This window comes from Paroedura picta, chromosome 9, assembly GCF_049243985.1.
Source record: "Paroedura picta isolate Pp20150507F chromosome 9, Ppicta_v3.0, whole genome shotgun sequence".
Lineage (NCBI taxonomy): Eukaryota > Metazoa > Chordata > Lepidosauria > Squamata > Gekkonidae > Paroedura > Paroedura picta.
The window spans coordinates 34,333,133-34,349,117 of NC_135377.1; the positions used below are offsets into that span (position 1 = coordinate 34,333,133).

The 15,985-nt window shown below is 41.6% G+C and overlaps 1 protein-coding gene across 3 annotated transcripts in view; it reads right to left on the bottom strand.

Moving 5' to 3' along the window:
- Positions 1–15,985, bottom strand: part of NKAIN3 (sodium/potassium transporting ATPase interacting 3) — a 223,112-nt gene that overhangs the window by 58,740 nt on the left and 148,387 nt on the right. For all 3 annotated transcript variants that reach the window (XM_077352311.1, XM_077352309.1, XM_077352310.1), the window contains one exon: positions 5,879–6,076. In XM_077352311.1, coding sequence (XP_077208426.1) covers positions 5,879–6,076 — 198 coding nt within the window. The remainder of the gene's footprint in view (positions 1–5,878; positions 6,077–15,985) is intronic.

Below are 15,985 nucleotides of genomic sequence, written 5' to 3' on the forward strand. Positions count from 1 at the left end.
GGTAGCCTTTCCCACTATTTAGTTCCTCTGTATGTGTTGGCCTGCCTGCCTTCCTTCCTTCCATGGAGCCAATTTTATGCTTTTCATTAATGTGAATAATAAAACTAATGAGACGACAGCTTCCAAATTTCAGCGACAAAAATTACCAGAAGAATTGGGATTGTACACAGCACTGGATGGTGGCTTGCTTTTAATAATTTATTTTTGAGCAATTGACTTTTGTGTTTAATTTCCTACTGGTAAGCCACGTTTCCTGTGTTATTTAAAACAATGATCAAGTAATGGCTTTATTAGCCTCAGATTGATACTTGTTGGACCCCAAATATGCCAATTCTCACTTTAAAAAATCCATCCATTTAATTTCATGTAGAACAGAAATATTCTATTTAATATTAACACAATAAAAATTGCCATGAATAGGACCAACCATGAGCATTCAGCCAGATCTGAAGCCCATTAGCACTAATTAAAGTACTACAGATAAATCTCCTGCTTCAGTGTGAGGTGATATGTGAACAATTCTGAAACCTATAATATTTCCTGAAGCAACCTGGTTTCAGCAGTTTGAAACTTCCATTTTACTGCTTCTGCCCCAGTTTGTTGTTTCTCAGTCCACATTTATTCCTTTTAATTATCCCTTATTTTTGTGCTGCTCAGTAATGTTCTTTCTTGGTTTTAACTCCAACATGGAGGTCACCCAGCGATCTCTTCCTGATTATTTGTAGTGTTTTTTCTATACATGGGTTACCTGCACAAATTCCAAAACTTCCAGTGCCCTCTATACAATGCTGATACTTAGCTCTAGATCTCTGTTTGTTCCTGAGCTTCTAACTCCATCCAATTCTGTATCTTCAGATAACTTTCCCAGGAAAAGCCTTGGCATGATCATTTAATATTCTTCTTTTGCTTCCTCATATTCAGTCTCTTGCCAACACATGCCATATCTTGAACATATGGACTCATTAAGATGCCTTGTATTGAATCCCTGTTTAGCCAAACTTCCGACTCCACCCATTCTTGCTTTTGCCAGATTTTAAATTCTAAACTGTCTACTCATATTTTGTACTTCATGCATGCTGATGGCCCTATGTTATTTTGGTTTAAACATATAAAAAGAGCCTTGCTAGATCAGACCAGTACTCCATCTAGTTCAGCATCTTATCTCACACAGTGGCCAACCAATTCTCCAGGATGGTCAAAACCAGTCATAGGCCTCTTATGCACGGCGGTAGCTACTGTGCACTGTTGCTGTGATGTTGCAGCGGGGCAGGACGTCCCACGATTCCCTGTGTATGTACAGGGGTGGGGCATGCTGGGCTGCCCTGGCGTAGCGTGCGCGCACGCTGAACACCGGAGCCAGAAGGTAAGCTAGCGCGGGGGGATGTTTGGATGTTCCGGGGGGGGGGGAGTGGAGGAGCCCAATCCCCGTCCACAAGGCCAGGTGGGGGCAAGGGGTAGCCCCTGCCAGCTCTGGGGCTCTGCGGAGCCCGCAGGGGTGCGCGGTGTCCCTACAGGGACACCGTAGGAGTGGGGCTGGGCAGGCCGACGGGCCTGGCGCTGGCGATTATGCACAGCGCTGGCCCGCCACAGCCCTGGCTTACCCAGGAAGCTATGGAAGATCCCGCGTTTCCTTAACGCGGGCCTTTCATAGCCCTGGGCTGGGAGGTGCGCACGCTGACAGCAGCAGCAAGCGTTATCGGTGATTTTAACCGAAGCACAGCTGCCACCATGCTGAGGCCTTACTCTGATGTTGCCTCTTGGCATTAGGATTCAAGGCTTAATACCTGAATGTGGAGGTTCCCCTCAGTCACCACATCTCATAGCCGTGATGGACTTAAGCACATTTTAATCACTCTCTGTTTAAAGGACAAAATATGCCTGTTTATGCCAAAGTAGTACAGGAGAAGTAGGATACAATGAATACCTAGTATAGCCTACCACATAATACAAAGGAAAAATAAATTGTTTAAAAATTGATTTATGGTTTAGCATAGGAAGTCAAGTTAAAATGGAAATCTAAATCTGATATAAATCTTGCTTGATTTAATAGATCTTAAAATAGATTAAAATAGATTCTTTGTTCACAAGGCGCACTCGGCTAGATCCACGAACTCTAAGAACTGTAAGATAGAAACTCGCTAAAGATTTAGTAACTTCTGGTGATTCATCTGATAATTGTTTGTTAATTATGGCTGTGTTATTTGCAGCTACTGGCTCCAGCATTAGTGTCACCAAATGAAATATAAATTTGGCACAGGCATTAACATAGAAGAGACAACTCAAAAGGATGTGCTCTAAACCAGTGGTCCCCAACCCCCGGTCCGGAGACCAGTACCGGTCCATGAATCAGTCGGTACCGGGCCGAAGCTCCTCTTCATCCTCCTCCCTGGCTGCTGTCTCAGGGGCTGCCCTGCCACTCTGCCACTGGCTTACCTTTGGTGCTCTCTGGCAGCCACTATGGCTGGGGCTCCCCCTTGGCATGGCACTTCACAGCTGCTGCTGGCAGTGCCCCCCAGTGGGCGGCGGGAAGTCAGGGGTGCCGGCAGGAATGCAAGTAGAGCAGGGGCTCAGGCAGCAACGTCTCTCGGCAAAAGACTACCCCCCCGGGCCTCAGTAAAAATGTCAAGTGTTGACCGGTACCTGGTGATAAAAAGGTTGGGGACCACTGCTCTAAACCTTCTACTTGTCCGGAGTTACAAGGGCATAGGATTTCATGGAAGGGTATCTGTATATACTTCCCAGCTATTACCGTGGAGGGCAACGCCATGTGTTAAGTAGTAGTTCCTTGCGTCTGTCCTGAACCTTTTGCCCATCAACTTCATTGGATGCCCTTGAGTTCTAGTATTTTGGAAGAGGGAGAAAAAGTTCTCTTTGTCAACTCTCTCCACCCAATGCATAACTTTATAAACCTCTATCATGTCCCCTCCTTTGTCGTCTCTTTTCTAAACTGAAGTGTCCCAGATTCTTCAGCCTTTCATCACTGGGAAGGTGCCCCAGCCTCTATAATCTTGCTTGTCGTTTGCTGTTTTTTCCAGCTCAGCAGTGCCCTTTTAGAGATACGTTGAACAGAACTGTACACAATATTCCAAATGAAGTCACACCATAGATATGTACAAGGGCATTACAATATTGGCCATTTTATTTTCAATCCGTTTTCTAATAATCCATAAAACTGAGTTTGCCTTTTTTAGCACTGCTGCACACTGGCTTGACACTTTCATTGAGGTATCCACTACAACCCCAAGATCTTTACCCTCTCTGTCTCAGCAAGTTCAGGGCCTCTTTTGCATGATGGAAAAGCTGATGAAAACTCACTAAAAACATAGTGGTTTTCCTGATCTCTGCACAGGAAAGTGAATTTACTCCTCAAAACTGATTTTGCTCTGCATGGTCAACTGTGTCTTCGGTGCTTTAAGCATCCCTACTTTACACTTACCAACATTCAACTTCATTTGACATTTAACATAGTTTTATTAGGATTCAGTACTGCAAACCGACAGTCTGAAATTTACAGTATATCATGAACAAATCTTTTCTCCACATCTTGAGCTATACTGAACAGTAGCCTGATGCTAAGGCAGTAGTCTGCTCCATGATTATAAACAATTAGAAGTAGGATATAGGATCATGTGCTTGTTATATTTCCTCTTTTCTCAGGTGCAAATAATCACCATTCAGTTTAATAGTAATGAAAGGTTTACAGGGAAAAATATTATGGCTAGAACTCCTGCTTAACTCACAATCTGAAGTTGGGATCTGGGGTGGGGAAGAGGGAGGTAGGGAAAGATTTATGATTTGTTGTTTAATTCTGGTTTTAACTGATTTTTTAAATTATTACTGTAAAATGACTTGAACTGCAAGGAAAGATCGGGTATAAATCTGAATAAATCAATCTACATTATCTCTTTAAGTACTTCAGATGACAGCATTTATTCAACCTTCCCCAGACTTTGTGGAACAGGACTTTTCACTTATCCCTCCTACTATATAGTCTACTGATAAATGTCCCTATATTGGAATAACAAAAGGGTTTCACAGACATTTTATAGTAATAATAAGCATATAATAAACTGCTATTACAAGCAGTATCTCTGACATTATATGCAGCAGTCTTCAAAGAATACTAAAGTTCCTTATTAAGTGAACTCACTATTTTGCTATTTCACTTGTATAAATTTGAGCATGATAAAATTATTAGTTACACCAATTAAATTTTTGTTACATAGTAAAATGGCTAGTTACAGTTCTACAGCTTCATGAAAGTAGGTTATGTTCTAACAGCACAGGGAAGAAAATTATATTTTTCGAATTAGCTACAAGCCAAATTGTATGTATGCAGGTGTGAGATTTTTTTTTTTAATTTGCAAATGTTCATAGTTCAAATATCATTCAAGGAACCAATTTTCGCTCAGTTTTTGATATGAGATTCCTCAGATCTTATTTATTCCAGTGGGGACCTCTTCTGAGGTTTTATGGGAAGAGGCCAGCAAGATGTTACACCACAGATCATTCATTGGCCCCAGCCAAATGCCTGGTGAAAGAACTATGGTTTGCAGGCCCTTCGGAACTGCAAGAGTTCCAACTTGTCATTATCCTTCTTGAACTGTGGCACTCAGAACTGGACACAATATTCCAAATGAGCTCTAACCAGTCAGAACAGCACTATCAGGGCTGTGATAAGGCCAAGGTCATCCAGCTGGCTGCATATGGAGGAATAGGGAATCAAACCTGGCTCGCCACATTAGAAGCCACCACTCTTAACCACTGTGCCATGCTGGCTCCTTTCACATGCACCATGGTTCCTTTCACATGTACTACTATCAAGTCAGGCACCCCCCATATTTATACTTGTCCCTAGTAAAATTCATTTTGTTGACTATGGTCCAATTTTCCAATTTATCCAGATCTTCCAATTTTCCAATTTATCCAGTCCTTTCCTCTGGGGTATTAGTTACCCCACCCAATTTAACATCATCTGCAAAATTGATCTATGTACTCTTTATTGCCTCATACAAATCATTCATGGAAATATTAATCAATACCGGCCCCAGTACAGAACCCTGTGGTCACTCCCACCAAGATGAGCACCCTTTGGGCTCTATTAGCAAGCCAATTACAAATCCATTTGATTGTAACCTTATCCTTCCCAAAGTCTTTCTAGTATTTAAGTCTTCCAAATCTTTGTTCCTTGCAGGGAGGGCAGAGCTTGACATCCTATTGTCTCTAGACCCATTAACATTTATAAGAAAGGGAGCTAAGGTAAGTCTGTAAAGATATGGAACTGATTTCTCCACTTTCTGCCTGTTCACTGTCTAGAGAGAGAAAAAACTTGAATGTCTTGCTCATTCAAACCTCCAAAGAAAAAAATACATTTCTTCATAAAGCATGAATATAGGGTACTCTTTTCAAAAACCCCATCCTAATATACAAAGCTGCTATCTTTACTATTCAGTTTTTTTAAAAAAATAATTATATACTAGAAAAAGTAGTTGATTCAAAAGTACCTTTTCTGCATGGGGAATTAGGCCCGGGCCGGCACTCATCTGGTTATAGGGCTAATGCCCACTTCCAGATGATGTCAGCGCTGTCCTGGGCCTGTCCTGGGCAAATGCAGAAACCTATAATATGAAAGTTTTTGAAGTGCAGACTATTTATACAATTAACAAAAAATAACCATTACTTGTGGATGTGTAATTCAGTTTTGAATTTTCAAAACTGGCTAGATCTTTTATCACACATTTTCAAAACATGCATCCCTTGGTGATATATTTAGTGTTATTTCATAGCACAGAGTTGTGGGAGGGGTGGCTTTTTGCAACAAACAGAAGTTGAAAAAAGAAATAGCATAATCTGATTTTAGCGGTGAATGAACACTTACAGAGAGTAATATTTGGATGGCACTGTGAATGACCTCTAGGTACTGGAAGTCAATGATGCAGCCTGTCACAGAGACATAGGAAAAATCATCTAAAATCCCAGGAACTGGAGGACGCACCACTCTTCGTATGCAGCCTGGCCCATGTTCTCGCCACCAGGATCGATGCATTGAGATGTTAAAGGTCATGAGGTCACTTTCCTAGTAAACAAAGGGAAAAGAGGATAAAATCCTTTGTTAGAATCTCTTCCTGCTTACAAGAAATTGTGCTGTGTGAATATCCATCTCTCAGAATATCCATCTAGAAACCCTGTCATGTTGGGATTGTTCCAGGTACTAGGAATGGACAGTATACAGGAAGACTTCCAGAGTGACATCAGCACTGCCTCTTCCAGCAGACAAATGGGATAGCAACAGAAGAGTTAGAACAGGGAACTGCAAGGGGGACAAGGAGCTCCCAAGGTAACAGAAGAAGGTATTTGTAATTTGCCATGATCCCAATGATATCAGGATAAAGAGTGCAATTTGGAACTGGGCTCAGAAGAAAGGGAAGGTAATAATTTGGTTAGCTAATCCCCATTCATACTAGCCAGGAGTATTTACCTTCTCTTTAGAAAGGACACATGAGCCCAAACTCGTTGCCATTATTAAGAGAAAGGACCATTTGGCAACTGTACATGCCAGAACGAAATATTATCTCTGTGAAATATAGACAAAATGCGCAACATTTTCTTCTCCCATTACTTTAGCTTCTCCATGTGCAAGGAATACTCTTCTTGTTGATACTCAGCAGACATCTTTTCTATGAAATGTTTTCTCATAACACCTTTTTCATTGGGCCTTTCCCCCTTGAGCATTTGTTTATTCTCACTCAAGTAGCTTTGAATGTACATTTTTCGCATACCTGTGTAGCCCTTATTTTCTTCCCTGTTCATTTTATTTTGACATTGGTACATAGGAGTGTAACATTAAGATGATGATGAAGATGATGGCAATGAACTGCTGGAATAAATCCCTTTGAAGAAAATTAATCCTTCAAAAGCAAAATGTTCAGATCATTCCCCATTAAAATGACAGATTGACTCATTAGATTCTCATCACTTAATAGCATGCTGTAATGTCTTCCTCATACATACTGTCATTAGTGAAGAGCTGGATGCTCAGAAGATATGAAACTACTTCTAACTATTCTCTGGAACTATCTAAAGAGCTAGCATAAACAGCAGTAGAGGAATGCAATGCATGTAAGAAATGAAGGATATGCCAACATTAAAGTAGCAATGGATACATCATCTGGTGCTGTTACCACAGTTACAAAATACAGAGCTATGGAAAGTTGTGATATACTTACAGCAGCACACCCTCAAGAGATAACATCTGTATGAACTAATGGGACTATTGCACTTTTGAGCAAAAATGTATGTTTGAGAAGACCCTGTTTCATGTAATCTTTGAAACATTTCTGTGATCACACACTAGAAGTACTAATTTTTCTACAGTTCACAAGTTCATAACACAAAATAGTTCTAGAGCACAGATAAACCCGAAGTATATTCATGAACAAGGCACTGATGTGTTTTAGCAGTTTGAAATTTCTGTATGAAGGTTCTACACATTTCCACACTCTGAGGCAATTTTTCTTCCCAAATAAAAATGTTGCTCTCTCACAGATTTAACGAGTTTTGTAGCCTGGTTCCTTAGTTATAGAAATAAAGTTCACTATCCCATCCTGTCACTGTTAGGTCTTTTTGGATTTACTCAGCCCTGGAACCTTTTTGGGAAATTATAGAGCCCTTTTTGTTATAAACCTTTATCAGAAAGGCACTGAGGCCTTTTTAACAACAAATAAAGAAATATTTTATTTTATAAGGAGGAATGGAGAAGTTGGAATGATGAATCAAGCTTTTTCTATATAAAACATATGTTACCCAGTTAGAAGTTCTTTGTTACAAGCCTTTTGAGATGTCCATAGTGTTAGTGGCTGAGATTTATTTTAATTTGAGAGGTTTTGTTACTATAATCCACATAAACACATCTGTTTTTCTTCCTTTAATCTTTTTATCTGTTGAGTTCCACTGTACTCCCCTGGCCTCTAGAAAGTGGGGACTCCACTTTCTCTCTTCCTAGAAGAAACAGTATCCCACTGCCTACTGAGGAATCTGAAGCACTTTCTGACACACACAAGTCTGAGGAATTACACACACCTGTTTCCCCCTTTCTAACTGGGTAGGGATCATCTTTCTCTTCTTAGAACAATTCTCCTTCCAATTTGGCAAAGCAACTGATTGCCCAAATTTCCACTGCCAAATATCTGCCCTAGTTGTCCAGACACAGTGAGCATTAGTTGTCAGTAGAAAACTCAGTTCCTTAACTAGTGTTTCTCTTCATATTAGATGAGAAGCTATCTTACAGTGCTGTCATACTGCCATCTGAACCAGCATCCAAATCAGACTACCTCATTCTCAGGACACAGTTAGAACATATTAATGCCCTCTCAGCTGTTGCAGGCCAATCAGAGGCTCAGAGAGGCCCTTCACTAGCTGACTTTGGTAGTGCTACCTTTCAAAGTGCTATCCATCACAGTCTGCATTCAGGCTTCTGGAAATAAGTGGACACAGACCTAACATTTTCTCTGTTGGAGTATGCTGTGGGAACTAAAAAGTTTAACGGAGACACAAGAAATTGTCCCAGTACTCTTGCAAACAAACAAACAAATCTCCATTAGTGTCCTGATATCTGCTTTGCAATAAACATGACTACACACACAAATATGGAGTAAGTAATCCAATCAGGATCAGTGTAATCTGCCTTGAGTTCCTGTGAAAAAACTAGACTATATAAACAAATAAACAAACCTGTTGTGATCAACAACAATTAAGGTTATGAGACTCCCACACATAACCCTTGGCGTGCCATTTAGGAATACTGTCTTTATACTGTAGTGAAAATAGTAATTTATGTCGGAAATGGAACACCCAATGGTGAATCCAATAGTATACATATTCCCTCTTGTGTTTGTTCTTTTGCTCAAAAAATATTTCAAACTCCTATTGTTAAAGTGAATCAAAATATTGCTCAGAGCTATCAGGTTATCACTTCTCTTAAGCCAAACAAGTTGAATTTTGAACTGCTGTTCACTGCCCTGAGACAGCAAGTCTGAAAAGGCAGTATATAAATCAAATCAAATAATACATAAATAAAAATGACAAATGTGCATGAGGGTGTGCTATATTATTCTGAACAGTGCATGGGCACACTAACATGCACATGCACTTTCTACCCTGAAAAAATAAAAACATAAAATTGATAACATTTTAATGCAGAGTACTATATATTGATCATATAAATTAAGTCTGAAGAATCTAATCATTGGGGTAACTTCAAAAGTGTCAGTGCTTCCATGTCACAATGCCACTTGGAGAACATTAAATTTGCTATAAATACTCATTATTATGAGATGGCATTGGGCCGTTCAGCCTGAAGAACAATTTATCATTCAAGTTACCAGTATGTGAACTGTGTAACTTTAAGCATCTTTGAACAGTTCAGCTGTCACATATATGGCTTCCCTAAAAAATAGCTTCAGTAAATGTTCTCTTCTTCCTTGGATAAGGTCCACTAGGAAATGGATAAGGTCCACTAGGAAATAACTAGCAGAATGGGCAACTGACAAAATTAAGTTGCAAGAAACATGAAACGGAGACAATTAAACCATGTATCTGAGGAAAATCAATGAGACAGAAATTTACTTTTAATTGACAAATAGTACATATAACAGAGATACTTACTAGTTAATGAACAATGTTGTTTCAAATTATGTGCATTCCTGTCTTCCAAACATTCTCTTCATCAAACCTAGCTACATTTCTATAGTACCTTTTGTTACACTCCACTAAACTAAATTACCATGCATGCATAGAGTGGTGTCAGAGAAGGTTGTATTTTGTGGCCTCTGACACTGGAAAAACCAGAAAAATTCAGCTTTCATTTGAGACAGCTATACTAGTAGATGAAACAGATAATAAAATCTATGTTTGGCTTAGAAAACAAAGTATTTCTTTTTGTTTGAGTAAATCAAATGCTCACACCTAATGCTAACTTCTGTTTGATTGCAATGACTGTGTTTCTCTTGTGCTGTAACTACACTAGGCTAGCAATCTCACCACCACAACCCTCACCTTTTTTCCTAATTGAGAAGAACAACAATTAGATCAAGGAGCAGAGAAATCAACCCAGAGGACTCATAAGTGTAGGATAAAGAAAGCACAAGTTATTCATGTTCCCTTTTCTCATGTCTGAATTTGTCATAGAAAGTCTCAGTAACAACTAGCTACTGCTAGAAATAGAATATTAGGCTACAAGGACTCTTGGGTCTGATCTGGCAGGATTGTTTTGATTGACTTATTTTGAAACTCAAACTTATATAACAGACTAGGGGCAAAGCCCGTTGTCTCCAAGAATACAACGGGCGCTAGAGCTTGGCAGTGGGAAGAGGAAGGGGAGGAGTTGTCCAGTCTGTAAGGGCATGAGGTTGTCATGTGTGTTGTGTGGGAGGTTGTGGTGGCATGGTGGCAAATGAGGCCATGGGTGTGGAGATATAGGTGTCAAGAACCTGTGGTGTGGAATGTTCGTTGATTGTGGGAGAGGACTGATCTTTGGGAATTTTGGAATAGTGGTTACAGATGAGCTTTCCACAGCCATGTCCTCAGATATGTGAAGGGAAAATCAGACTGGAGACTCTTCTTAGGGGAAGATTACATGGCATCCAATTCCCCCCAGTTCTGCGTCATTTCCCTTCTTGTGGGAATTAGGCCACAGACACCGAAATGCCCCTCTGCCCTAATACACATGGGGTAGTCACAGTACACAGGTGTCCACCCTGTTCCTTCTGTCTCCCATATTTTCACTGTTGGTAAAATGTTATGTGCCCACATGCTTCTTTCATGGTTGCTTCTTAGAAGAACGGATTTTTGTACCCTATTGCTTACTACCCAAAGGAGTCTCAAAGCGGTTTACAAACACCTTTTCCACTTGTCTCTCCACAATAGTCAACCCGTGAGGTATGTAGGGTTGTGAGAGATCTGAGAGAACTGGGAATGGGCCGCAGTGACCCCTCAGGTGTCTCAAAGCATTTTCCAATCGTCTTCCCCTTCTCTCCCCATAGCAGACTCCCCATGAGGGAGGTGGGGTAGCGAGCCTCACAGGGAAGCTGGCAACCCTAAGAGGAAGACTGTCTGTGCACAGCAGTCTTGACCTTAGTAAGGTTTTTAATACTGTTTTTTTATTTGCCAGGCCAAGGTTATTTGCCAGTTACTATTTCAGTTACAATGTGTCTCCAGACATTTACTTGTTCTCTATTTAGTTTCAGGCTGTAAATATTTATTTAGATCTTCCTGCACTTTCCAGACTCACAGGACTGATGCTGGTCTGCCTGTCTGCGCCCCAGAATACAAACAGTTGCTGATAAGGGCTGGCCATAACCCATAAGCTAGGAGGGACACTCCTGCACCACTCCCTACCAACTGCAGGCAAAAATGGCTCATTTGAAGGCTGGACTCTGAGGCATTGTACGATTTTGAAGTCCCACCTCCAAACCTCCAGGAATATTTCCAACCCAGGGGTAGCCAACCTACAGGTGTGGCCTGGAGAGCTCCTGGAATTACAGCTCACCTGCAGAGTATAAAGATCAGCTCCCCAGGCAGAAAGGGCTACTTTGGACAGGGTTGTGGTAGAGAAGAAACATTTAAGGCTTCCCACACAGGTTGTTGTTGAATTGAAAGACTTGAGGCCTACTGCACAGGGTTGTTGTACAGATGAAACAGGAGACAAAAGAGCCAGCTTCCTCTGCAGAATAACGCTGTGCAGTGGCCTCAAATCTGTAGAGAGTTGCAAAGAAGAAAGACACATGGCTTGGCTGTGTCTAACCCTCGGGCAGAGCAGTATTTTAAGTGAGAAGGGGCTTTTCTGTGGCCTCCCTGTCAGCCAACTGTTTGGCAGAAGGGGAAAGTCCCCCCCCCCCTCAAAAGGAAGGCCCTCAGGCTCCCCTGCGTTGCTCTTGGAAAGGCCTCAGTCAGGGCCGGCCAGAGGCTCCTTCACAGCAGGCCTGAAGGGGGGGGGGAGCACTCTGCAGCCTCCTGCCAGGGTTCTGAGGCAATTTGCAGTTGGACATGACAGTTAGGATAGTCTTGGGGCAAAAAGGGATGGCACAGCCTGTCCAAGCCTCCGTTCTTATCCCCCTTGGCAACCCTACTGACCTCCTCTCCCTGCAGTGGTCAGGAGCAGACTGGCAGCCAGGCTGGGCTGGGTGAATGGAATTTTGGTCTGTCCTGGTGAGGGGCCAATAGGAAGGCACTTTGCGCGCCTCCCCATTGGCTGCTTGGCCTTGGATGGACACTCAGAGGGCCCAATCAGGAGCCGCTTTGCGGCTCCTGATTGGGCCCTGTGAGTTTTTATCCTGGACAGGGCCCGCCCTAACTCCTCCCCAAGTGGCCTTACTCTTTTATTTAATAGGACCCTGTCCTATTTAAAGATAATGCATGTTTCTAAAATCACCTGTGACTAGATGGTCCTCCTTCCATTCATCCCCTTTCAAGCTGGAAGAAAGCAGTGCCTTAAGACTATTTTTGTACTTATGAACACTATTGCTTCATATTTTAATGGAAGAAACTTCCTGACTGCCGATATGGCACAGAATACATACTGCATCAGGCTTATAAAGAGACTTCCATGCCAGCCTTCAATTATGACCAAATAACACGTCTTACTTCAATAATCTTAGAGCGTATTGAAAATTGTCCTACTAGGTAAAGTCATTTGTAGTCAAGAGTAATTTGAGATGCTCTTGAGGAGCCAAGGGATACTTTGAACATTTTGGTAGTCTTTCAAAATGCCATCTGTAAACAGTCCCTATTCTCAAAATCCCACAGAAAGTATCAGGGTTCATTTTCAGTCTTGCTATTTGTATCTTCACTTATTGGGTTCATTGCTGTAGAAAAGAGGAAGAGTCCAGTAGCAACTTAAAGGCTAACAAAATTTGTGGCAGGGTATGAGCCTTCATGAGCCACTGCTCACTTGTTCAGACATTGTGTTACTCTTTAAGGTGCTGCTGGACTCTTGCTACCCATCTTGGGTTCCTTGCTGACCTTTCCTGAAATTAAGATAAAGTAGTTCTCTGTTTCATCTTTATGCCTCTTTAAAATGTGCAATTTAAAGGAATATCCACTATGAAAATCATTTGTATGGTGTCATTAATCCTTCTACTCGGGAGTAATCTGCCATTTAGAGTAGGCTAATGTTTTATATCTGCTGATTATTACCGTGACAAGATATATTAGAAATGGTATAGGTTTTATTCTCAGTCCACCGTCTTGAATAATACCTTCGGTTGTATTTATTCTCACAATATTCATCATTTTGTTTTAATTGGCAACTAATTGCATGTACAGACAAGACCAAGCTAGTTTGAAACCCAGGCAGTTTTTACCATTAAACCCTATTTTGTCTAAAAAAGCTAGCATAATTCTGTTATTTTTAATGCGATTGTTTCTCCACAATGTACTAGTACTCTTACATTGCAAGTTCTTAATATTTAAATAGCAAAATGATATTGACAGAAAAAGCAAACAAAACACACTGGCATAGCATTCTATGTGAAGTGTGAGGAAATGTTAGCGCAACAAATTGTCCTTAATTCTGCCAGATAGCAATAGTAGAGCCAATAAGCAAAAATTGACTGGAAGCTGTTCATGTCAATAAGAGACAAAAATAGTTCCATGAATGATGAGGAAAACTCAGAAAAGTAAGATATGAGAAGCCAACAGAACATTTTGATGATGTGCATTCCTGCAACATGGAATAATTTCTCAAGAATATGCTCAATGGCACATAAAAAGCCATTTGCTGATAAAATCCTGCAACAGTTGCTGCATCTGTGCTTTCCACATAATGGTTCTGTATATAAATGAGCAATAATAATTAAAGCAACTCTCAGTGCTATTCTAAGCAGAGGTACACTTTTTAAAGTCTATTAGAAAGTCCATCTGTTTAAGATGGCACTGCAGTGCTGAGGTCTAACTAGATTTTTTAACCTGAAAACTTCACTTACAGGAGAGATGGACACTTTATGAAGTCTCCCTGAAACATAGTTCCAGGTCAACTTGTTTGAGGTCAATAGGTCTTACTTGCCATCTCACCCAGCACTTTCACCATTTGTATCACCTTCAGTCTTCCCATGACATGGATCTCTGGGTTTAAGTGACTAATGGGCAACTATCCACCGTTGCTGCTACCTTGTGTTCCCCTCCAACCTGTTCTCATCTCTGTGGGTCAGGGGACTGCCACTTGAACTGGTAGCCCTTGATCAGGTCTGCAGCACCAGGGACACAGTGGGGTGAAACTTAGCCAGGCCAAAGCCCTTCGCTCTGCACTGCTCAGTCCTACTGCACTGGATAGGCAGTGGTAACTGACAGTTGTGCAGCTTGAATTGGGTCAGATAGCCTCCACCAGAATACACCAGCCTGCCACTGCTGTGTGCTGCCAGCCAAAGTATGAAAGGGCCAGACAATGGGACTCAACAGAGGAGGACTGCTATTGCCATGCAAGCAAAGCAGCACCAGGTCCAAGGCAGCAGGTAGATGATGCAGAGAAGGATGCTGGAGAGAGGAACAGCTTGTCAATTGGGCTGCTGTCTCTAGCATAGACTCTCCTACTGCCCAGAACTCTGTCCTTAGAAGTAGAAACCTCTCCTTCACTGCAAATGTCAGTGGTGAGGAATGATGGGTCCTGCTCACCCATCCAACATTTATGCTTCTGCCTCAGTTTTGATGGCTTTGAGGACAATGGAGTCCCCTATGCCAGTCTTCATGCCTGTTGCATGGCCACTTCAGTGCTGCTCAAGACAAAAGCCCCTGTGGGATCCCAGAAACCCTACACAGCAATCTCCCCATGTACTCCCAGCCTTGGCTGCACCAGTGATGGGAGAAGCTACACCGTCCTTCCCCTGACACCACTGGCCATGCTTTCAAGCTCACCATGCCTCCCAGCCACTCCACCCCCACCAACAGCACTGCAATCGGATGCACTGCAGCTCCTGGCCATTCCCCCACTAAGAGCAGTGCATCTGAGGCCACTGTGGCTCCTGGACTTCCCACCACCAACAACAGCAATGCCGCTGGCCTGCAAAAAGAGGAGGAGGCCCATGTGTTGACAACATTTTGGTTTTTAAGGGGGATTTAAACCCCCATGTCATTTTTTTTTTACTGATTTCATATTTTTCTGTAAAGTTTGTAGAAAAATCTCTTTTATCTCAGTGTGGGCCCAATTTGTGGATTTAGGTATCCTGAGGAGATATACAGATGATAAAGAAAGGGTTTGTCATGCAAACTGATTTGCGGTAAAGATACTGTTTAAAATTCTTTCCACTGTGCCAGTCTTGCCTGCAGCAGGAAAGAGACGGCCTGGAGCTTGACTGAAGGAACTAATTTTTTCGCAGGCTCAGGCCAGAGATATAAAGCATCAACAGCAGCAGCAGGAGCCACTGAAAAAGGGAATCCCTGCACTGAGACTCTAGGACATGCTTTTTTCTTTGTGTTACTGGGCACTGAAGCTCCTACCTCTGCAAATGTTGCTATGTTCATAACTATTATGGCACAGTTATACATACTGTTGTAAAGTTGTTGGGGTTATGATAAATATTAGATTAAAAACTATAATATCTTGAATGTTTTCTTTTTCAAGCAAATTCATTAATTGCTTGAAAGCCACAAAGGTACTGTCATTTATTGATTTGAACCCGCTCTCCAGCTGCAGATCTCCAAATAGAAAAGATCATTTAGGAGAGGACTAGGTGTAGCCACTGGAGTCTGCTGGGTTACAATAGTACAAATGGTTTTGTTTGTGGTGAAGTACATAGAATTGATAATCAAATTTGCATTGTGGCCTATCACATTTTAGCTTTAAAACAACACACAGACAGAAGCACTGTGAGATAGAAATATGGCAAATGGCACCTATTGTAAAAGGGGAAAAACCTAACTATCGCCTAAAGGACTCATAATGAGTTTCAGCAACATTGCAGGCAGTCTTAATTTAATGATGGGAACATCAGCAATC